General features: G+C 37.1%; 1 protein-coding gene across 1 annotated transcript in view; it reads left to right on the top strand.

Annotated features, from left to right (window-relative positions):
* Positions 1 to 1126: 1126 nt before the first annotated feature.
* The window catches only part of LOC117290442 (fibropellin-1-like), a 35941-nt gene continuing 12045 nt past the window's right edge, over positions 1127 to 25022 (top strand). The window contains exons 1-20 of the mRNA XM_033771854.1: positions 1127 to 1313; positions 2880 to 3005; positions 3837 to 3953; positions 4524 to 4646; positions 5314 to 5454; positions 5912 to 6034; positions 7388 to 7501; positions 8307 to 8423; positions 9282 to 9398; positions 10998 to 11123; positions 12028 to 12159; positions 13754 to 13873; positions 14528 to 14641; positions 16113 to 16232; positions 17986 to 18108; positions 20383 to 20499; positions 21255 to 21374; positions 22159 to 22299; positions 23251 to 23364; positions 24260 to 24373. Coding sequence (XP_033627745.1) covers positions 1166 to 1313; positions 2880 to 3005; positions 3837 to 3953; positions 4524 to 4646; positions 5314 to 5454; positions 5912 to 6034; positions 7388 to 7501; positions 8307 to 8423; positions 9282 to 9398; positions 10998 to 11123; positions 12028 to 12159; positions 13754 to 13873; positions 14528 to 14641; positions 16113 to 16232; positions 17986 to 18108; positions 20383 to 20499; positions 21255 to 21374; positions 22159 to 22299; positions 23251 to 23364; positions 24260 to 24373 — 2467 coding nt within the window. The 5' untranslated portion in view covers positions 1127 to 1165. The remainder of the gene's footprint in view (positions 1314 to 2879; positions 3006 to 3836; positions 3954 to 4523; positions 4647 to 5313; positions 5455 to 5911; positions 6035 to 7387; positions 7502 to 8306; positions 8424 to 9281; positions 9399 to 10997; positions 11124 to 12027; positions 12160 to 13753; positions 13874 to 14527; positions 14642 to 16112; positions 16233 to 17985; positions 18109 to 20382; positions 20500 to 21254; positions 21375 to 22158; positions 22300 to 23250; positions 23365 to 24259; positions 24374 to 25022) is intronic.

Genomic DNA, 25022 nt, shown 5'->3' with positions numbered 1-25022 from the left:
GGCCATTTAAAACAGGCAGGGTCGTTGCCGTGTGATAAAGGCCCAAGACGAAGGCGAGAGCCTTTATCACACGGCACTGATCCTGCAAGGTTCTAAACGGCCGTTAAGGAACGAGTCACTAGGCCTACTTTTTATTCCCATTCATATCCATTCATATGCATTTTTGGTTAAAAGGCGTAAAAAAATAAGAAACTCTGTAAAACTTATCCATTTCTGGCGCGCTTGAGCTCTGTATGTACATGTACGACGTCCCTGTGTTGCATTGTTATGACTGAAACGCCTATAACCAACAGTTACCGGTTCCGTTCGTGCGCGTTTTGTCTTGGTGCAACACGTTCTTGTTTTCCTTTCACACACAGCCGGCCAACTACTCCTTATTGTTAATTTTTATTCATAAATACCTCAGACAGTTTCACTATTCCTTTTGGTGGAGTGCGTGTCACGTGGGAATGTTTAAACCTTTGATAATGACCAGTGTTTAAAACCGGTTGTGAGCGGATTCTCCGCGCTACTCTTTAAGCCGTTTTGTTTAGCCAAGAATATTTGACTTAACAAAATGCCTAATTTCGAACCCTGCCGGCGCATATAAATCGTTGCGTTTCGATTGTTTTGTTACCGGTTTTCCTCTATAAGATAGCGGCTGGATGGCATCATTGCAAGGTCAATAGGAATGTAAAGTACATTAAAGATGCTATGTCAGATTTTTGACCCCAAACATTAAAAAATATATTTTTTTGAGTGAATGGTATTTCAAAGAGTATACCCACTCTAACGAAAAAAAGTTTAACTTTTACTTTTAATGGTCAGGAACCATGACAAAAATTTAAAACGTTCCTTATAAAACACATAAGAATTGGTCACGTGATATATTGTTATACTATTTACTAATTTTAAACACTTTATTTCACTGCTACTAATAATTGGCGGACTTTTTCGAGCAATGGCTCAAATGAAAGCTTGTAACTTTCTCAACCCCCATCAAAATACCGTGAATTTTAAATCAAAATTTTTGGGTCTAATCTGTCCAAAATCTGACATAGCAACTTTAAATTACGAGACATTTGTGTGGGGATTAATTTTGTTCTGCTGTTTTCTACTAGAGTTGTGAGGAAACAGTTATCAGTTCCTTAAATTAAGGCTGCTATTTTGTGCCCAATTATTCCTAATGTCCATTTTTCTTGTAGAATACTATGATGTCTGTACCAGTAACCCATGTCTTAATGATGGCCACTGCTCTCTGATTGAGTACACTAATCCCCCATCATGGCGTTGTGGTTGCAGAGAAGGTTTCACTGGTTCATCCTGTGAAACAGGTAAGTACATGTACTGTAACCATGAGTACAGCCATGCCCCAATAGAGTTCAAATTGTACACTGGACCACAGGACAGATGCCAGAGTTGTTTTGACTGGACAGGTTCAATGGAAGTTTTGAATAGACATGTTATAGGCCTAAAAACGCACAACCTTGTTCAAATGTTGATTGGTACATGTAAATGGCCTAATATATTTTATTTCTGTTGAGTATGAAAGTGTCAAATATGCCCGTATATTTTATATGACAGTGAAAATAACCCTTCTTTTAGTGCATGTTGAATGTTCAGATAAAAGCAGTTTTTATTACCTATGACGCTGTGCAGACTGCTCAGATTCTTAATTAATGTTACATGTACCATGTACACTCCAACTTTACATCTTTAGAGACCAATATTGTAAATTGTAGTATGAAAACATAAATATTGGGCTACCATGGGTCTGCTTAAGCACGGAACTCTACCCTTACAGCCCAGAGCACTATGTGTTCAACAGTTAAGTTGAGAACACTCTCTAAAGCCCGACTGGCTATCCTACAAAATAAAGGAGAAGCTATTACACAGAATCAGTCATAATAGGCACTCTACAAACAGAAGAAACCCGTAACCAATGCTACTTAAAGGATTTGGGTACTTTTTCAAAATTTCCATAGATTTACATGTACATTAAACTTACAGGGTTTGAAGATAATGATAGTGGAAAGCTTCCCTTCAAATCTTACTTACTGAGGTGCTGTAGTTTTTGAGAAATGAGTAAAACAATGTCATGAATATCCGTTTGTAATGATTGAAATAGTTTTCGTCTCATGAGACGAAAATTATTTTCATGCCATTGTTTTTACCAATTTCCCAAAAACTACAGCACCTCAGCACGTAGTATTTTCAGGGAAGCTTTCTACTATCATTATCTTCAAACTGTGTAAGTTTAGTGTAAATCTGTGGACATTGTGTATTTTGTCCTACAAAAGTTACATAGTCCCTTTAAACAGTGGTCAGATTGGTGGTAGTGTTTTGCCTCCCTTCCCGGAATCCTGGAAGTATTGAATATACATACAGGCTTAAAAACTGCACCTCATCTTAATAACCTTAAATGTTCAAATGTTGACTGGTACATGTATGTGTCCGTACCCAATGCTACTCAAACTGTGGTCAGATTGGTGGTGGTGTTTTGCCTCCCTTCCACATCTGGTACCCCGGTTCAATCCTACCGGCAGCATTACTGTGGATTGAGTTTTCACCCCCTACTTGACTGTATATAGGTTTTCCCAGAATAATAAATCTCTTTGGTTTTCCTCCCATACACCTGTATCTAAAACTGAAATTTCTTCATTGTCTTCTCTCTCCTCGTTTAGCTTTAATAAGAGCTTTGAGTATTATTTCCAAATCCAACAGGGTAGGCCTACTATTTTTGTTTTGAAGTGTGTGATAGATGTACCAATGTGTTGTTTTCTGTCTTCTTTAACAAACATTTCAAAAGTGTACTTGTAAATTGTGATTTGTTATGCTTTTAGAGTTAAGACCATTTACAATAATTGGGATAATTGTTTTTTTTTTTTCTTTTTTCACAGCAACAATCGCACAATCATATTGTGCCCGTACTTCTTGCTTAAATGGAGGAACATGTTACCATGATGACACTACACTTGAAGGAGTTTACTGCCTTTGCACTGAACAATATCATGGAACCTTCTGTGGTATGGGAAACTAAAACATGATTTTATACATTTATGGTGAACAGAAAAATTGGCGTATCTCAACATCCATTCCATATCTGGATGGATTGATTGCCCTGAGATGTACAATGTAGTTTTTCATCTAATTTGTATTAAATGTGTTTTATGATAATTGAAGGAACACGTTACCTTGGATCGGTCGAGTTGGTCTTTGAAAAATGTTTGTAACCGTTTTTTATAAAATGCACATGGGTAGAAAGATGTTGTAAAAGTAGAATACAATGATCCACACAAACATGCCTCGAAATTGCACGGTTTTCCTTTTACTTTGTAGACTAACACGTCCGCCGTTTATGGGAGTCAAAATTTTGACTCCCATAAATGGCCGACCGTGTTTGTTCGCACAGTAAAAGGAAAACCACACAATTTTGAGGCAAACTTGTGTGGATCATTGTATTCTACTTTTAAAACATGTTACCAAACATTTTATGCATTTTGTAAAAAAGGGTTTCAGACGCTTTTTATAGACCAACTCGTCCGATCCAAGGCAACGTGTTCCTTTAAGAGTTTGTTTTCTATTTGTCAAACTGGTATTTGTCAAATAATTTTCTATCCACAAAATGCTTTGCTATTATGAAATTGAACAAAATAGACTACAATTTTTGCAAATACTTAGTTCGTTCATATTATCCATAGAATGACGCACAATGCTTATGTGGTGCTTACTGTAGTTAAACCAGTGTAGTACATGTGTGTAAATTAGTCCATGAGGAGTCAAATTTATAGGGCTCCAACATAATCCTGTGAGTGCTGTTACAATAATTCAACAATAATGTTTCTACCCTTCATTAGAGAATGCGCACCCGTGTAACAACATCGTCTGTCAAAATGGTGGTGTATGTGATGCTGACCATGGTGACCCAGTCTGCCTCTGCCCTACAGGGTACTGGGGAACAAACTGTGAAGCCAGTAAGTAAATCTCACATCTTTCATGGGATTTGGTTTAACTCTTGCTTGCAAAGGCACTGAGGGGTGGATTTTTCACAAACAGTTATAACACTACATTGAAATCTTAAAATTTTAACATCTCCTAGGACTAATATAATGAAATTGATCCTTGATACAGTACTATGGTAATTGTCAAAGACCAAAAGTCTCAGTTGGTGTATCCCAACACACACGCATAAAGGTACAAATCTGTAAAAAAACAAAAATTGTGCAATTGGAATCAAAGCTGCAAGAGAAAAATGAAAGAAGAAAAAAATTGTGACACAAATTTATTTACTTTCAGACGCCTCAAAAAGGCCTAATCAGACCCAATGATGCCTTTTAACATTTAAGTGAGAAAAAAACTCTTTCTAAGAAACTAAGATACTACAGAGGGAGTCATTCTCACAAAATACTATCAACAGTTCTCAATTGTTGGTTACAGAGAAAAAAAGAAAGCAAGTTTTTATGATAAGTATTTTGCCAGTGTCCAGTGCCCGAGTCTGCCTTCTCCGAAGCTTTGAGTGCCTGATTTCGTTATTGATCTTTCAGATACTCCTAATGACATTTGCAGTTTCTTTAATCCCTGTGTGAATGGTGGATCATGCTACACTTACTTAGATGATGTGTACTGCATTTGCCCAGAAGACTTTATGGGTGACAGCTGCGAGACTTGTAAGTACATCACATTAAAGGAACACATTGCCTTGGATTGGTCGAGTTGGTCTTTGAAAAGCATTTGAAACTGTTTGTTATGAAATTCAAATGGTTGGATAGATGATTTAAAAAAAAATATAATGAGCTACACAAGTACAGTATCACTCGAAAATGCACGGTTTTCCTTTTACGACGCGAAGAAATACATGTACGATAGGCAATTTTTCATGGAGTCAAAACTTTGACTCCATAAAATGGTCGATTGATATGCGTGTTATTTGTATTAAAAGAGTAGAGTAAGCATATAAAACATGAGCTAACTGGCACCCCCGAAAAAAAGATACTGGCAAAAAAGGACACTGCCAACATAGGGCTGAAAAACATGGGGCTCAGTTGGTGGTTCGCCAGCATAATAATCCATAGGTCATTGGTTCAAATCCCTCTCTAGTCAGTTTGTCCTTGTCTATCCCCAATTCATGTAACATTTACCCAGTCAGTTTCTCTTGCCGTTTATTATTTAAGTTGGTAGTTCGCCAGCATAATAATCCATAGGTCATTGGTTCAAATCCCTCTCTAGTCAGTTTGTCCTTGTCTATCCCCAAATCATGTAAAATTTACCCGGTCAGTTTCTCTTGCCGTTTATTATTGGATTGATACATTTGTTTATGCTTTTTTTTCATGGCAGACCAACCCAATGGGCAACCATGCGGTTCTAATAATCCCTGTCAAAATGGAGCTACGTGTGTAATCGTCTCAAGTGATGGGGGTGTTGACAACTTGCATTGTCAATGTACTTACGGATGGACTGGACTCAACTGCAGTATTTGTAAGATATTTATACCTTGAGATATGTTGATTAGGCCTGGGGGGGGGGGGGACACCTAGTGCAACCAGTGTCATACTCGCGACTATTGATTGATTAGTCGACTCCTGATTTTCAACTACTGTACTTGTTAATCCTGCCGCCATGACTACTACAAAATTAGTCGCAACTACCTGTTTAGTTAACCAATGTGTCGCTCAAGACTAATCATGACAACATAATTTACTTACAAAACACATCTGGGCATCAGTGACACAATCAGTCCTTTCAGCTTGCTATAATTGCGCCTGCGGCAAACTTTGCCGCAACTTGGTTGAGTACTAAACTTCACTAGTTGTCCAGGCCTAATTTGGTTTTACTCTGGATGTTCATTGATTCTTTTCTGGTTCATTGACCAGGGAAAGTGTAACAGAATTCATCGAAAGTTTTGATGGATGTGAGTGTTGTTTTTTTTCCACAGCCTCTACTCCCTGTGGTATATACACCTGTTTAAATGGTGGGATATGCCGTCAATCATACTATGGAGAAACCACCTGTGATTGTGTTCCAGGATGGACTGGTCTGGATTGTTCACAACCTGATGGTAAGTCTCAGGGTTTGGTCATCCATTTTCTTATTAAAAACTAAAAACACAATTTTTTTCTAATTGTTTATTTTTAAGAAAGAATACATTATCCACCCTTAGCATATTTGATATAAACTTCTGGTACGTCGTAAATCGAAAAAGGAATATGTTTCTTGAAAAATAGGCTACTTGTTGTCCATCTTGGAGGTTTACCCTACAAACCTAAATTATGAGTCAATTATGCCTAAAAACAGAACAAACAAAAACCTAAAAACTCAAAAACATTCAAAACATCTTGTCTGTTCCATGTGCAAGTTCTTTTCGTGTCATGGCCGAGCGGTTAAGAGCACCGGATTCAAGCTCTGGTGTTTGATCAGCAGAGTGTGGGTTCGAATCCCGGTCGTGACACTTGCTACATAAAACTGGGCAGTTAGTGCTGTCTGCTCTACCGGCCAGGCTTCAGACTGATGATACCCAAGCCTACATCCGTATGGACTGTAAAGGGCTAACCCCGTTTCAGCCCTGTAGGTGGCAACGGCCTCTGGAAAAAACAATTGTACCCCACACCTTGAAGTGGCCTTCAGGCCTTGTGTGTCTGGCGACTTGCATAAAAGAAAAGAAAAATTCAAGAGTTGTATGCACATGCCATTAATAATCCTTCTTTAGCATAGGATGCTGTATCAGCTAGTTGATAAATAACAGTAGATCTGCTACATTAGCAGTGACTAAGAGAATCAATGTGTGGTGAAGAGGTTTTCAACTTGTGGTTTAATCCCAATGAGGCCTGGTTCTTGATAGTTTTACCGAGACAAAGTCGAGGTAAATTATAAAGAACCAGGCCTCGGCGAATTTAAACCACTAGTTGAAAACCGATTCAATACACTTTGATTCCCATTCATAAATACCTTTTTGGTAAAAAAACATCATCACTTTTTGGTCAAAAAGTAAAATAATTGCAAAAATTATAATTGTTAAATGATTTCTTTCAACACAACACCCCTCCAGCAATAAAATGGTAAAGCCCTCCGCCGCCCTCGGGTAAACAACTCCTTATAAGGGAATGCTGTGCGCGAATCGCGTGATGTGGCACAACTGTTTCAGCCATTGCTCTCGACCAATAGGAATGAAGAAACTGTATAAGAACAGGTGCAAGGTCGTGTGTCACGTCCATGAATACACACTTTTACCGGTCATAAACAAAGGTTTATACACACCCACGTGACGCGCTCTCCACCAATAGGAATAGCGAAACTGTCTGAGGTATTTATGAATGTGGATTAAGATGAATTTCCATGAAGAAATCTTTCCCACATTTTGTGTATATCAGGAATAATGGTGTTTACAATGTATTTATTTTTGTTTTCTGTGTAGGTGACACCAGTGCTTGTGACACAATGGACTGTAACAATGGCCACTGTCAAGAATTGCTTGGATATGCTTTTTGTATATGTGCCCCTGGATGGCAAGGACTGAACTGTGAAAGAGGTCTGTATGTAATCCTAGATTATCAATTGAGACTTTGTGATGATTGTCAGCAGCAAACTTCTGAGTTGAGTTGCCGCAGAAGTTTTTCAGCAAGCTTGGTTTACCTGGGCAAGTTGCTGCCTCGAAGGATCATCAAAAGTCTTTCATAAATTCTATCCTTCCTAGCATGAAATTCAAAGTACAAACTAAAAACATCCTTCTTAAAGTGGTAGTAAAGCTGAAAGGAAGACAAGCGGGCTTGAAGTTAACATGACTTGATTACAAGATCATGTTGCGATCAGGCACAGCTTGGTAATTGTCAAAGGCCAGTCTTCTCACTTGGTGTATCTCAACATTTGCGTAAAAAGAAATATAACAAAAAATGGAAATTTTAGCTCATTTGGTCGGCGAATTTGCATAATAATAATGAAAGAAAGAACACCCTTGTCACAAAAAGTTGTGTGCTTTCAAATGCTTTGACTTTGAACCATCAGCTGAGGTCTTGATTTCAATTCAAATTTGTCAGTGAGAAATTACTGCTTTCTCAAACACTGCATTACTTCATAGGCAGCTGTTTCTCACAGAAGGGCTCAAGTTGGTACAGAATTTGTTTTCTTTTTCTAGTCTGTTTACACTTTTGTCCCTCTTTGTTTGGATTGCATGCAGAAGTTGGTTTACTTGTTTGAGTTCCATTTTGGTGTCCAAAAAAGTTGTGGTGATGGTGGAGAAATGAAACAATCAATATTTGATGACTATATAACTCATGCAGTGTAGCTAGAGTTGTGTTATAGTTTTTTCTTTTCTTTTTTCTTTGTACTTTTCTCAGACTATTTGGATCCATGTTTATCGTCTCCATGCAGAAACTATGGGTCATGTGATAGTGGCAGTGGTTTGTACGTCTGTTACTGTCTCTCTGGCTACTATGGTAATGACTGTTCCCGAGGTAAGTTTAGTATAAACGATGTATTTACTTCATAGTACAACAATTTGTTAGATCCGGTTCCTACCTTTTGTGAGTGCAGATGTGAGGGCCTTATACGGTGTCAGGAGAAAATAATGGGAAAACCCAAGCTTGTTTGTGCACGTTTCGCCGTGTCATGACATGTGTTTAAAATAAATCCATATTCTCGATATCGAGAACTGATATTGTTTTAATGTGTTCTCGAAACCCTGTAAGTTATTCGTAAATTTGTGAACTTTTAATTTTTGTTCTGTTCAGAAAGTGTCCAGAGAGTTCTGAGAAGATTAAATAAGTACTAAAGTATTACAGTGCTTTGGACACATTATATTATATTGGAAAAGCTCTTTTGTTCAACATTTCTAAACAAAATCTTAATAAACTCCAACATGCCCCGAATTCGGTTGTACAGAAACTTAATTTCATTGGTTGCCAAAACGCGAGCCTGTTCAGTTCAAAATATAACGTTTAACATTGAAAGTAGTTTAATGGATTAGCACCAGGCTATCTCAATGGGCTTAATTATTTCACAATACATCCTCAACGCAGCCTGATCATCAAACAAGTGTCTTCTTAAACAAGGACAATAAGGACTCACACCTCTAATGGAAATAGTTTTGTTTCATTTGCAGAACCAGGCCTCTGGAATACTCTACCAGTAGGCATTTGCACAGCTTCATCCTTAATACAAGAAGACACATTTATATTTCAACGGAAGACCTTTTTCACCTAGAAACTGAAAACATGAGTGAATTATTTATTCATGTTTTATTATTACTCATTATGGTGTCACAGCTTTTATACAATAGCAAAACAATATTTTTGTACTAATTACTTCTCCAGAAACGGCCTCATCGTGTGCGAGTTACATCTGCCAAAATGGTGGCAACTGTACAGAGCTACTGGATGAAGCGTACTGTATCTGTCCTGCTGGATGGTTTGGACTCAACTGTGAGACTGGTAGGTGACCATACCCATCAATAAATTTATATTGAATGACCTTTGTGTTCTTCAATCCTTTTTTCTTTAAAGGCAGTGGACACTATTGGTAATTGTCTAAGACTAGCCTTCACAGTTGGTGTATCTCAACATATGCATAAAATGACTAACCTGTGAAAATTTGATTTGAAAATTAATAATGAAAGAAAAAACACCCTTGTCACACGAAGTTGTGTGCGTTTAGATGGTTGATTTCGAGACCTCAAGTTCTAAATCTGAGGTCTCGAAATCAAATTCGTGGAAAATTACTTCTTTCTCAAAAACTATGGCACTTTAGAGGGAGCCGTTTCTCACAATGTTTTATACTATCAACCTCTCCCCATTACTCGTCACCAAGAAAGGTTTTATGCTAATAATTATTTTGAGTAATTACCAATAGTGTCCACTGCCTTTAAGTAAATTTATGTAAGTTGGCATGGGCACCATCCTAACGGTGGGATTGCTTAAATGACAAAAGTGGATGAAAACATTACTACAGAAATTTTGCTTTTGTTTGTATTATTTTATTAAAAAAATATTGATAAAGCGCATTTCCAAAATAGACCAATGTGTAAGAGTTACTACATCTAATGAAGACTTTTTCGAAAAAAATGTGGCAGCTCGTGATAGTTTTACTTATGCGTAGGAGAGTTCTGATTTGTTGGAGACTGGTCACAATTGGGGGTTAGTGAAATGTGGTAGAAAAACCCGCTCTACTGTCGGCTAACAATAATGCCCCTTGAGAAACATATTTTTGTGTAAAAGTTTGTATCCATTGTTGTCCATTATTGTGTGAGCTGTCATCACCATAAAACTTTGTTTTTGTGTTTTTTCGTCTTTTGCTATTTGGGTGAATGCTCCAACAATTCTGAAACCAACATAATCGTAAGCATAAAAACCAACTACCAACCAAAGTATTTCCAAACATGGGCTTTTTCTCAAGTCTCGGCTTGGACTCTAGCACTATGTATGGAGTCCTTTATCATTTGAAGAGTAATGTGTACTTTTCATGGTGTTTCCAAAGTCAAAGAGAGCCTGGAGATGTAGCCTAAGCCAATGTTTGGAGAAAAAAAAACATTCTCGCTATAAGTTTCAGTTCAGAGCCAAAAGTAGTCTGGTTCTGAACGTATGCATTTATAGTAAATTATGTGTAAAAGAAAAGACGTGCCATACCAAACTGAACCTATTCTTTTCACAAGTTCTGAAGATGTTTACATTTGTTTTAATGGGGAGGTCTTCGCTGTGAAATGACCGTGCAGGTTGGTGTCTGGCCAGTGTTAAAGGACCTCCTTCTGCTTGGAACAGCAACCAGCCACAACCTGGGACGATTTAACAAAGAGCTAAGATTAATCGTAACTGCAAATCAAGTGTAGTTGCTATGTAAATAATGTTATCACAATACAACTAACTATGGTGATACTGAAAATTTGTCTTGTGATGAGTTTTACTGCTTTGTGAAATAGACCCCTGGTCATACCACTCATACTGAAGACTAGGTCATCGACAAAAGTATTTGATCATGTTTTCAATTTCTTTTGTTTGCAAAAATATTTAACTACTGCTGTTGTTTTATCTTGATAGCGGATCCTCACGATCCCTGCTTACTGGATAATCCATGTCAGAATGGAGGGTTATGTCAATCAGCATTTGGTTTAGTCTTTTGTTCCTGTTGGGGTAACTTTTTTGGTGAGCACTGTGAAAATGAAAGTGAGTACATTGTTTCACATTTCCTGTCTAATAATTATATTAATAATAAGTTCCTTTAGACGATAAGACCTTTGTTTATCTTCAAACCGCCCTCTACTGACAAAACACTGGATACGTCATGTTTCACCGGGCAAAAGGTCGCGTAATCATGGTATAATTGCATACACTTTCTAGCTGGCTGCCAAAACACAAAGGTTTTGCCCGGCGGTATGCGCGCGAATCATGTTATGGTTTTCGAGTGACGTCAGAGGGTCACATCGTCTACATGTATATAGCGCATTTCACGAGCATGAGTACAATTTTTTTTACATTCCTTGCCTAATATTAAAATTAATAAGTTCTTATATACGTAGCGCGTTTCACAATAACGTCTTATCACCCTTTACATTAGTTCCATAATCTTTCTTCTGAGCTCCCTGCCAGCCTGGGGAGTATACAGCCCTTAGCTGCCGTGGTGCCCCATTGTGGCTCTTCCAAACACAATGTCAACCTCTACCCTTGCAGGTACTATACCCCTTGGTGAAGAGTAGCATTTTTTTGGAAACCATCTTGCTCAAGTGCCATAACACTCAACCACCAGAACTTGAGTTTGATGCTCTTTACCAATCGGCCATGACACCCTACCATGATTCACTGCTCGGCCATGAAATCCTACCCTAGTTTGTACCAAAGCTTGAATGTGTATTACTGTTTTTCAAAACAAGCCATGTTTTCATCTGTTTTTTGCTCAAGTTGAGATTGCGCTTATATATACATCATAATTTTGAAGCTTGACTTAAGATAACCAGTTTAATTGAAACCTGTATTTTTTTTTCTTATTAGTTCCAACAAGTAATTTGTGCAAAACCAGTTTAACCAGATTAATTAAGACCTGTATTTATTTTGTTTTGTTTTGTTTAACCAGTTCCACCATATCATGTGTGCGAAAAATGGTATACCAACCCTTGCGAAAATGGGGCAACTTGTGATCGGCTTGATGATGGTGGTTACTTATGCATTTGCAGCCCAGATTGGTTTGGCATTAACTGTACACAAAGTAAGTAAACACTACATGTATGTGCTGTGCTTGGTAGTAATTTTTACATTGTATGTTGTGTACCATGTTTATTTAGTTTTGTATGAATGCAAAAATATTCTGATTGCGCGGTTGTTGTTTTTGCTTTTTAAACATTGGTGAATATTAATTATCATGCTGGAGCATTAAACACGACCACGGGAACAGCAGTTCCCGTAATATTCAAAAGTGTTTTGAGATTATAAAATGGGAAGAAAATTGCTTAGGCCAAACAAAATAAATGCTGTGTTTACGGTAACCCGACCGACCTAAATTTTTTGCGGCCAAATTGCAGACCTCGAAACATTTTTTCTAAATATTTTTTGAGTTGGTAAAATTTAAATTGAAAATTTTAACATGTTGCCTCACTTTTAAACTATTTATCACGACTTACCAGTGTAAAAAAGTCCTGATGTCTATGTAAAATTCATGCAAAGAAATAGCATAGCACCCAATTTCACGCACGTATGCACAACAGCAGATTTCAAGCCCGCTAGTCGTTGTTCTTTGCGTGCGACAAAATATACAAGAACATTGAAAGCTAGAGGGCGCATTTTGAAACAATGCGATAGCTTGAGATTAAACGCCCTCTATTGGTAAAATTTCGCGAACCAGCAACACACGCTTGAGACGACGACTTGACGTGTCTGCACATGCTCCCCCACGATGCATGCATAATAGAACATGTAACGTACATCATGTCAGCATAGTCGTTGCGCACCGCATGGATACTGTATGTATTCATTCTGTCAACATCGTGTCAAATTTGAGCAGTTAGGTTAGCGTCTCTACGAACAACTACACAACGTGCATGACCAATAGTAGCCGTCAGGCCGTATGAACAATAATATTATTTTATTGTTTATTGTAAGTTTTGTTCTTTATTTTGTTTATTTTGTTAAGTTAGATGAATGCTTTCTTTTTCTGTGGGTTTTAGTTGTTAGTGCATTGGGTATATAATGAGGCAATTGATTGAAATGGAAAAATTGGAAGAACTGTTTTTTACTGGCATCTCGGACTTGTGTTTTTTTCAAATTGCCTTCGTGCCCTTTGAAATTTTTGGAAATTGCCTTGGTGCCCTAAATTTTTACAAAAAGTCAATGCAAAACTGCCTTGCCCCTTAAAAGCTGAAGTATCAGGGCTGATAAGGCATTTTTGCGAAAATCATGGCGATATCAAAACTTGTTTCAAAATATTAACAAATACCTCAAAATTCAAGAACTTAAAGCCATTGGGCACTTTCGGTTAACAGTATTGTCCAAGGCCCACACTTCGTGTATCACAACTTATATGTATAATAACAAACCTGTGAAAATTTAGGCTCAATCGGTCATTCCATTCCGAAAGCGTCCAATGGCTTTAACAAATAAAAAAAACTAACAAAATAAAATTAGTTTCCTACCTACATGTACCTACCTGGAATTTTTTCAGGCCTTTACCGCAAACACAACATTTATTTTGTTTATCCTTACATGTATGCCCAATGGTCATTTGTATTTATTGTACTATTGCTAGTTTAGCATTCCACTCATCAATTAATTTTTACATATTATGTTTTTGTCTGGCACTCTTACAGCCCTTTCCCCCTGTGGATCAGCACCATGTTTAAACGGTGGTCAATGCTTCTGGAGACACACCGATGTCTACGAGTGTCAATGCCCATATGGTTATTTTGGAGATCTGTGTGAAAATACAAGTAAGATAAACATACTTTTGAGCTTATTGCTTTGGTAAAGTTGTGTCTTTAAATAACAAATTTAAATTGGCATTTGAGGTTAATTTGAGTGGCTACAAGGTTCCTAGCAAAGAGGAACAAACAGATATTAGTAAACTTAGTTGTTTGTTTTAAAAATTAACGGAAACATGAAACCTTCTCTGTTTGTTTTATTAAAAAAAAAAAAAAAAAAATATGTATTTGAAATTTTCTTAGGAAAAATCGAAGATCATTAATTTTAATAAATGGTGCAAAACTCACGATACAATTCGTATCCACTGACTCAGTAACTCCACAGTGCTGTATCATTGGAGGGCACCTTTTCTGAATACTGAATAGAAAAGGTGAGGAAAAACTGGCCAGAAATCACTCCAAATTTTACAACAGCATTTACATGTAAAATCAAACATTTTCATGAGCCCCCATTAGAAGTGAGCTCCAGAACCCCATGCCTTTTTAAGGACTTTGCACTTTGCGCTGGCATTTTCTCCTAAATCTACTTCTCATCCAGGCCTGCAACCATTATTGTTGAGCTTCCTAAGGGCCTGGGAGGTGCTTAAAAGGTCAAACGCACCCTTCCCTTTTTACAGCTGTGTGTGTAACCCAATGTTTTTGCTTTATCACTTTTGTTGACAGTCGACGCTTGTGACAGTGAACCTTGTCAGAATGGGGGGATCTGCTTTTCATCCCTTAATTCTTCATTTGTTTGTATTTGTGTAACTGACTGGAGTGGCTTCACTTGTGAAAGTGGTAAGCATCACAACATTTGTAATATAGTTTGTTTCTGTCAATTTTGGTAAAAGTACAGCCATTTTGATTTTCATGCTTGGAATTAAAGCGATTTTGCCAGGCCCAATTGTTCAGAGTTTATGCATTCAATTTTGTTTTGTGTCATTCAAATTCCTTAAGTAATGTGTTAAATTTAGCATAACATTCAATTTGGCAACCTGTTTGGACTGGAAAAGCTCCTGCCAATTTGAACGTTGTTTTGTTGAATGTTAAGTTGGATGTTTAATTTGTTAAATAGAATTTATATTACTTTCGCCTAGGCTCAACACGAAATTAAATGAACATTTTAAGCAGCATTAATTTTAGCGCGAATAGAATGGTTTGGTGGTTAAATTTGCTTTCCAAAATGGACCGAGAAAATATATATTTGTCTATACTAATGATAGTTATAGGGTGCGGTGGCCGAGTGAATAAGAACACCAAACTCAAGCTCTGGTTTTTCAGTTAAGAAGAGTGTTGGTTTGAATCCTGGTCGTGACAATTGTGTCCCTGAGCAAGACAATTCACTGCTTCTCTCCCAGGGATAATTAGATACCTGTGAGGACAGATCAAGATGGTTCGTGTGATTGATTTAGCTTTAATAGTACCGGTTGCCAGTATTTTTGCACAGGCTACAATCCCGGCCATATCTCGTTGGGCCCCCTGCCCCTTTTAAATCTTGGTTCCAATTGGCGGTCTTCTTCTGCATTACTAGTCAACATTGAGCGAAGGATGGGGGCGAAGGATACATGTTTATTGTCAATGGGAACGTTATGAATGGGTGCGGCTCAATCATTTTGGTCGGGATTGTAGTCTCCCCAGGGAACCGAGATGGTTTAAAGAATTAATTAAATGGCCCAGTTTAGAGGTACTAAATATTGTTGGAGGCCCTTTGAATTTCCCTTTGGTGTGAAAAGTACTGTATAAAAATTGGTTATTATTATTAATAATATTAGTTAGAGAAATTGAACAAAAAAGCAATGATGCAACCTATATGCAAACTTGATAAATTTCTTTTTTAGTTTCTGGTTAATTTGCCTCACAAATTCCAATACAAGTCTGAAATTTCTTTTTATTCCTTTAAGTTTTCAAATTTAAAAACAAGCAACGATGTAACAAAACAAACTTTTTTCCAGCATATGTTCAAAGGCTGTTGCCATCTACTCCTAGGGATAACATTTACACGGTCTATACGAATGTAGGCTTGGGTATCATGTATCCGAAAAGCCTGGCCGGTAGACATGGTACAGCAGAGTTACCTCCCCAATTTGACGTAGCAAGTGTCATGACCGGGATTCGAACCCACGCTCTGCTGATCAAACACCAGAGCTTGAATCCGGTGGTCTTAACCGCTCGGCCACGACACGCCACAATTGATTTGAAAAGTGATCCTAACATCTTCACTTATAAGCGTTATAATAAACTTATTACTTGTTTTATTATCCTATTGCAGCAAGTGGTGATACATGTGCTTCAGCGGGTGTTACTTGTTACAACGGAGGTACATGTGTTTCCTATTATGGTTTGTCCTGTGTATGTGCTGATGGCTGGTCAGGACCTCAGTGTGAAACATGTAAGTAGTTTTATAATTTTATAATTTAAAATTTTACAATTTATAAAAAGCACAAATCGTGGACAATTAAGGGCCCAAATTCCTTGTGACTGTTTTGTGACTTTTTTTTATGAAAACATAGCCCTATAAAACTTCTGTTAAAAAGTACTTCCACAATGGACGTTATTGTAAATTAATAGATTAATTTTTACAAACTCAAAATTATGTAGATCTTCCTTACTTATAATTTGAGTAGTTACATATCATTAGCTTAGGAGCGAACGATATCCGTTGGTATAAAACACGGAACGAGATTGGATGAACCTAATGTTTCGTGGTTTGCGAAAACTGTGTTCGTGGGCCAAATAATTGTTGGTAGTACTGTAAACTACTTAAATGATATGTAAGTAACATCTACATACATTTAATTTATGGTCATCTACAATCCAGATGAACTTATATAATGATTGGACAGTATGACAGTTTTTCTTGTCAAAGATAACTGAAACCTTAGTAAATATTTTATCCATGTTCCCAAGTGGCTCTCCAAGTTAACGCTTGATGATTTTTTTTAAAGTGTTTTAAGAGAACCTCGTTGAGGAATTGAGGAACTTCTGTTGTAATGTTTCTTTGGGCACTTGCATGCTGTTGTCTCTTTGAAGGTTTAGGTCTGCATTAGGCACTTATTATAATAATAATAATAACAAATTCTTATAGCGCATTTCACAATAACCGTATCATTGTGCTTTACATTAGTGCCCTGGTCATAGGGCTAATAACATTTCTGTAATGTTTCTCAATTCTCTAGTTAGGGAGTATACAGCACTGCCTGACTCTCTGGGTTTGACAGTGTAATATCTGTTAGCCAGGGCCCCAATTTCAAAGAGCTGCTAACATGGCTAAGCATGACAATTTGCTTGGCGTAATTTTCATTTGTTGCATATTGCTTGTTACTGGTATTCAGCTGTTGTTTGCTTGGGTTAAAAATCACATGGAAATTTGGTTGGTATTCCTGTTGTTATCAAGAAGAAAAAATTCATGCTAAGCTAATTTTGTGCTGAGCAGCTCTATGAAATTGGGTCCAGGTAGTTAGCTCATGACTCAACACTTTATTTTGTATTCTGTTGAGCCCCACTAAAGCTAATGAAAATTCATAATAATGAGTAAATTTTCGACCAACTTGTCAACTACATGTTAGCAGTTAAAGTTTTATTAGGAAAATTGTTTAGGTAGGCAAGAATATTTTGGATTCTGTCCTAAATACATGTAGGGCTAATTGGGAGCATTTCTTGCTAAAATCCATTTTCTTTTTGGCTGTATTGCTCATGACCAAGTGTTGTTATTAGTGTACTAACAAGCTGAAAGGTCCTGCCAGGACATACCAATAATTTACATTGAAACAAGTAAAAACAAAGTTTCAGGGGAGATAAAGTATCAAGCAAAATGTACATTGTATTTTAGTGTTTTATTGGCCAAGTACTCAAACAAATTTGTACTTCACCACACAAATACTCGCCTGAGTCTTCTTTTAATTATCTAATTAATACGTTCATGATTCTGCTACTTACTATTTTTATGTACTGAACTTGTTGAAAAACATTGTTTTCTGCACTCATTATTAAATTGATGGTGCGCGTTTATCATTTTCCTAAATTTGTGTTTTCAATAATACATGTTAATAATTATATAACACATGAACTAGGTGTTGTCAGGTTCCCCATTGTTACCAATGGAAGTATAATTATAAACCCTCGGTATTTTTGTTTATCTAAAGCGGTTGAGACAGCTTCGTGTGATTCTTGGCCCTGTTATAATGGCGGAACGTGTTTTATTACCTTTGGTAAAGCCTACTGCGAGTGTTGGTTTCTTGACTACACTGGAGAGCATTGTGAAACGGGTAAGAATGATAAACAGGGACTGTAGCTTATTGGGAGGGGCTTGCTAAGACCCAGAATTTTCATGAAAGGGTTGAAATAACTAATGACTGAGTACAGCATACTAGGCCTAATTGTGACGAAACGACTGATCATGATACAGTGGGTGTGTGGGATTCACCTTGGGGGCCGTTAATAATTATCATTCATTTCATAACAGTACAAACCGCAGGCTGGGAGGGAGGGGGTTAATGCCTGTGTCTCAGGGAAATATGACCGCCACAGATTCTGTCCCCCATATTGGAAACTATCGTGGGCTGGAGGAGGATGTATCGAAAGGGGGTGCTATCAGAAGACATTTGTATACTGTTTGCTGCATGGGTCCATACAGCAAACCGTCTCTGGGCGGACAGAATATCTTGCCAAACCCGCCATACGGTTTCGTTTTCCGAAAAGGTTGTGAACATGGAAAACTTGCATAGCTTCATCAGAAGCGATGTTTTTTTTTTTCTTTCTGTGTCATCTTTTGAAAGTCAGATAAGCTGCGTGTTGTAAGCAGGAAAATATTGTAGTCTTTATTTGTTTATCATGAATGTTGTTATTTTATTTCTGATATCTGTGCACATAATAATCAGGATTTTACTTGCAATTCACATTTTAGTTTCTCTATCTACAAAGGTTCGAGATAGTGTGAAAAAACACCAGCCGTTTTCTTCGTAATATTTTAGGGGGGAAGGAGGGAGTATTGGAAAAGTATTTGGTTTATGTACACGTTTGTGAAAAATTAATGGTAAAAAATGTAAACGATCCTTTGCTTTTTGAGTATTGCGCATAGCACTTGTCAAATTCTATGAAGTTGAGATACATGTATGTAATTCATTATCCCACAAGTAGGCTCTATAAGTAGAATAATAGTGGGAAAATGTAGTGTTTCTGTATCTCCTGTAAAATCGTACCACATGCACACTTTTATTTCAAATATACCACAAATTTAAATAAACTCTTAGCAATGTTTTTTTTTATAGTAACAGGCAACTTATCCAAGGTGTACACTTTGTAAATGTTATTGACCAGATTAAATGTTATTAATCACATTTTGAATGTTCAGTTGGGCTTTTGTTTGTCATGTTTGTAGCACACCATTTTACTCATGAGCTTGAAAGTTAAAATATTATATTTACTTTCAATGAGACTTTGTGGGTCTCGTTTCATTCAAGCAAAGTGCGGCCTAGTTTTGTCGCGTTAAAGTCAACTGGAAATATTATTTTTATTTTTTCAAACATAAGAGTATACGTAAAAATAACAAATATTTGTAGTAATTGTTTGTCACAATTTATATGTTTAAAAGGAGGGTACATGTTTGGTTATTGTCAACGACCAGTGTTCTCACTTGGTGTATCCCAACATAACCATAAAATAACAAGCCTGTGAAAATTTGAGCTCAATTGGTCATCGGAGTTGCGAGAAAATGATGAAACAAAAAACACCCTTGTTGGACAAATTTGTGTGCTTTCATATAGGAATAAAAGACTTCTAGCTAGAGGTCTTTTAATATTTTAGTGAGAAATTACCGCTTTCTCAAAAACTATGTTACTTTAGAGGAAGTCATTTCCCACAATGTTTTATACTATCAACAGCTCTGCAATGCTCGTTACCAAGTCAGTTTTAAAGTCAATATTTGTCTTGAGTAATTACCAAACATGTACCTTCCCTTTAAAAAATAGATATAGTTGACTGGGGGATTGACTTTGCCTACCACTTTTGTGACATCAATCAACGCAGACTTTGCATTGATGCATAGAGTAAACACGCGTGCAAAGTACATGCAAGTCGTGAGTTTGTACGTTTTGAAAAAAGTTGTTTTCTTGCATTTTTCCGGCAGTGCCGACCAGGTGTATTGCTGCTGGATGCAACTAAGATGGGGTCAGTTTGCATGGTTGGTCAGACTCTCAAGAGCAATAGTGCTCGAGGTCCGGTCCGTCATCTTTTTCAACCCTGTGCAGCATTTTCTCCTTAAATATCGTGCCTTGATTGACATCATGAACAGCGCCCTCTCGGGTTGGGGCCTACTCTTATATTTGTAATAAATTAAGAACTAATTTTTTAGAACCTTAGTTAACTGTTAATTTACATTCCACTCGTCAAAACACATACTACTGACAACAGCTTTATTTTAACAAAATACCACTTCCAGGTGACTTTAAAGTAATGTTTGGGAACCAAGTTGAATGGTCCATTTGGAAACTTTGGCGTTTACTTATATTATGTGGTCTAAGTTTATTCACTTTTCTCTCTAGAAATATCGTACCCGTGTGATGACATACAGTGTTTGAATGGAGGCTATTGTGATGACTTTTATGAGTCCCCAATTTGCGATTGTCCTTACAATTGGACTGGACAGAGATGTGAAACAGGTAACGGAATTTCAACAATAACATATCAGAAGAATTAATCTGTTGTGGAATGTATATAGGGAGCCTTAAGAGTTACTTAAGATGCAGAGTTATTGACAGATTTTGAACAATCGATCTTAATTTCATTCTTTGTGGTTGTCTTAACTACATTGTATACGTCTTGGGGACATGTGAAATTTACTACTTGAATAGTCATGCTCCAACAGCACTTGTGACTTCGACACTAATTTCTATTCCCGAAATGCTTTGCATCGTGTTTGCCCCAGGCGTAGTTTAGTAAAGTTCACATTGACAAAAAAAGAAGGATTGTGTGACTGATGTCTTATAATTGTGTGTTGTCAGTAAATGATTACCTTGTCGTGTATAGTCTTGAACGACACCACATTTTGGTTCATTCAACAGGTAGTCACGATTGACCAAGTGTTTGAAAAATGGTAGTCGAAGGTCTTGACTAAGCAATCAATAGTTGCAACTACCACTACACTAGTCGCCCAGCCCTATCTGTACATGTACAATCAACTAGCTCTGCAATTACAGTTTTGTTTTAAAACTATACCCCCCCCCCCTCCATTGCAAAATACATTTTTTTTTTCTATTTCTTTCTGTTCTTATGACACTAATTAAAAACAAATTGAATATAATTGTTTTCTTGAAAAACTTTGGTTTAATACCTCATCTTGATCTGTTAAGTTAACCAAAAGAGCATAACAATGAATTGTAATTGTTTTTGTCTGTTTCCTTTTTCCTTTTTACAGAACTTACTGATCCATGTGATAGTTTTGATTGCCTCCCCAATGGATATTGTTACTCCTACTATTCTGATAGTGCATATTGTTACTGTGATTATGGATGGACTGGAACTCACTGTGAAACAGGTATGTGAAAAGTTCTAGTTGTAATACAGGCAGGAAAAAAACCACAAAAATAATAAATTTTATCAAGTAAATGGTGTAATTCTTCATACTCCGCATACTGTTCCCTTTTGGTTTGCTCTTGGGTTGGCTCTTATGATTCATGGAAAGACTGGTTCCAGGTTTTTTCCCTATGGCTTTACACTATTGCGTGTTGTGTGTGTGAAGTTATCTATGGAAGTGTAGGATAGAGTCAGGTCATCCAATGAGAGCCTTTGCTGAACAGACCGATCTATTAAGCTCCGCCCCATTATGTATTGACCAATCACAACCCATATTGCACAACCAAAAGTCTGACACTATAAAGTCTGATGACGTGCTTGCGCGTATGCTTTGCGCGTGCGGCAGAGTTGTGCAGAATGGCCTTTGAGAGGCTCACGTGTTCTTGCTCACACGTGCACCATGGGCGGAGCCTTATGGGTCGGTGTATTGCAACAATTGGTGTAAAATTTTGTGTTCGTTTTCATTGACAAATAGGTATTTGTGTTGTTATTAAACTATTTTATAAGTTCATTGAAATTTAATGATGACCAAAAATTTGAAAACTTTATTAATTTTAAAAAGAAGGGTATGGGAATTAACTAGTTACTTTTTCCCCAAAAAGAGTTATACCTTACTATAGTATGGCAGCGTTTATTGTAAATACAATAAAAAAGTGATGTCAGTGCAGTACTGCTGTTTGATTCCCAATTAATTATAAACTGTGAGTTATTTGAGGAGAAAGTCATTTTTATTTGATTGATTGCAGAAGTAAGCAGTCCTTGTGATGAACTCGATTGTCAGCATGGGGGTTATTGTTTGGGTGATTACTACTTCTATGGTAGCTATGGTGAGGCATTCTGTACTTGTTTGCCTGGCTTCACTGGTGTCGTATGCGAAACAGCACTAGGTAAGTAGAATATGCATTTTCGAAATACTATGCATGAAGCCGATTTGTCAAACTATAAAGCAGATTTATGGCAGTGTATAGGTATACATGTACATATATATAGGATTTGTGGCATTGCATGGTGAGGTATCAACGGTTTGCGTCAACACCATGTGTATATCTAGTTGCCAGGTAGAGTTTGTTCTCAGTGAACTGTCTTTCTTTATTCTACTTCTGCAGAGTAGATTTATTGGATGGTTGGGAGACTTCTTAGTTCTGAAAAGAAGTGTATACATGTACATGTAGGTACTTTTAGAAAAGGTTTTAACATGTTTAAGAAGGTCAGTAAATTGGTTCGTGGGCACAATTATCAATGTGTGAAGGCCTTAGCAAAAGTGATAATGATCACTGAGCATAAGTCTTGCTCAACAAAAGCACTGCTAATTACATCACGTATGTTCGGACTGCTACAATTGGTGCACAAAGAAATTTACACAATCTTACTGTTGGCTTTATTTGATGAAGCCTAAAAGAGGCAATTTCTTTTTTGTGAAGCTCAGTGTTGAAAAGTGTTCATCACACATACTTATTATCAGTATAAAAAAAAAAATGATTTACTGGGTGAAGTATAATGTACCTCTCCCAGAGATTCAATCCAGTTAAATACAATGTCTCTTTGATCATGTTCAACCCCATCATCACAACTAAGGGCAAAAGTTCAGTATTGCATAGATTAGTTAACATCGGGATAGCGGTAACACTACAGAAAAAGGGGACAGAAGTCTCTGTCAGATTTATGAGTTTCTATCTATCTATCTAGCCTATATGTCTCTCCACTTCAGAAGGAAGGCCGATCTTCATCACCACTCCACCTTGATCTTTCTTCATGTTCTTGTGCTTGTCGCGGTTCCCTGATGTCTATGAGCATTAATGACTAAAATTGTTGTCGAATCATGTGTTCATTCCTAACAGAGGACACATGTGCTTCAAACCCCTGCATGAATGGCGGTTCTTGCTATGACTATGGGTTCGGGTATCCTCTCTGCATTTGCGATTCAGACTGGTCTGGGCTGTTTTGTGAAGATCGTGAGTATAATGCAATTTTTCTGCATTTCCCCATTTTTCATCAATGAGGATATCACAATGGACACTACTAGAGAAAGTGTTTTACTTCATGCATTTAAAGTCACTGGAAGCTATTTGTAATTCCTCAAAAGAAATTTAACATAAGAACTTACTTGGTAACAAGCATTGGAGAGCTGTTGTTATATAAAACTCTGTGAAAACGAATTCCTCTGAAGTAACGTATAGTTTTTGAGAAAGAGTTAATTTCTCAACCCAAATATTAAGAGCCTTTTTAGGCTTCTGAAAGCACATACATTTATGCAACAAGGGCTTCTTTTCTTCTATAATTTCCTTGCACCTTCGATGACTAATATGAAGTCAACATTTTCACAGGTTTGTCATTTTGTGCATATGTTGGGATTACACCAAGTAAGAGTACTGGTCTTTGACATTTACCAAAAATGTGTCCCGTGCCTTTAAAAGAGATCATTATAACCAAACAATGTTAATTTTAAATGGCAAATGAGTCGGATATTTATTACAAGCATGTATGAAAAAACTGAAGTGTTTTCTATTTGAAAAAAAAAACTGCATTTAATAATAGCCAGTATTTATATTGCGTTTTGTCACACCTGAGGGCTTCTCATAGCAGAAGAAAAGAAACTCTAGATAAATAGACAAATTGTGGGTACAACCATGTGTAAATCTCTCTTGAGTGAGTCTTGGCTCTGAAGAGAACTGGTTTGGTCTTGACGTTTCCAACAGTATACATGTACTCTGCTCGTCTTTATAAGTGATTTTATCAATATGTTTCACTGATTCAGAATTTTGAAGAAGCACAATTATTTTTTTAAATGCAATCAAGGTGAGAAATTTAGTAACATGTTTTACTTTTTTGTTTGTATCTATTTTATAGAAAATGAATGTGGTTCATCCCCATGTCTTAATGGCGGGTATTGTTACCCAGATTATAGCGGGGCGGCTGAATGTGTTTGTCAACCAGCTTTTGTTGGACTCAGATGCGAAACAAGTAAGTATAAATGCAAACACACCATTGTTACATTGTAGGTGTCTTAAAGCATCTCGTCAATCCTCAAGTTTTGAACCTGGAGGGGTGTGAAATCAGAGAATAGAGTGGTTTCGCAGAGTCGCGGATACGAATACGCATACAGATATCGAACCGTACGCGTTCGCGTCAAGTGAGCTGTGAAGTTTTGTTTCGCAAAATTCTAACGAATACCCTCAACTTGAGGCTGAAGAGGGTGCTATTAACCAAATGGCTGCACCCATGGACAGTCGCCATTTCTCTTTTTCTGAAGCATGGTGGTTAACAAATGCCCAACTACATCCATGTATGATACCTCTAATAGACATGGTGAAAACCTGGTACATTAAAAAAAAACAATCCGCTACAAAAACATGAACAAAATATAATCGTTGTTTACTTACGTGAATGGCGAAAGATTCCCGTTTTGAGCGACTGTTCTAACTTGTGTACAACTGTTATACGTCACATGGACCTCAAAAAGTGATGACGTATTATGACGTATCCGTTCGCGTAAGAGTAATGTTTGTTGGTTGTTACCATTACAGCAAAGTGGTTAGTTCAAGAACCTGTCGATCTGCAGTTGAGTTTTACGATTATTCATTTAAAAAAGTTCATTAAAGTTCAAAGAAAA

The sequence above is a fragment of the Asterias rubens genome, chromosome 5 (assembly GCF_902459465.1).
Source record: "Asterias rubens chromosome 5, eAstRub1.3, whole genome shotgun sequence".
Classification (NCBI taxonomy): Eukaryota; Metazoa; Echinodermata; class Asteroidea; order Forcipulatida; family Asteriidae; genus Asterias; species Asterias rubens.
This window is presented reverse-complemented; position numbering and strand designations above follow the sequence as displayed.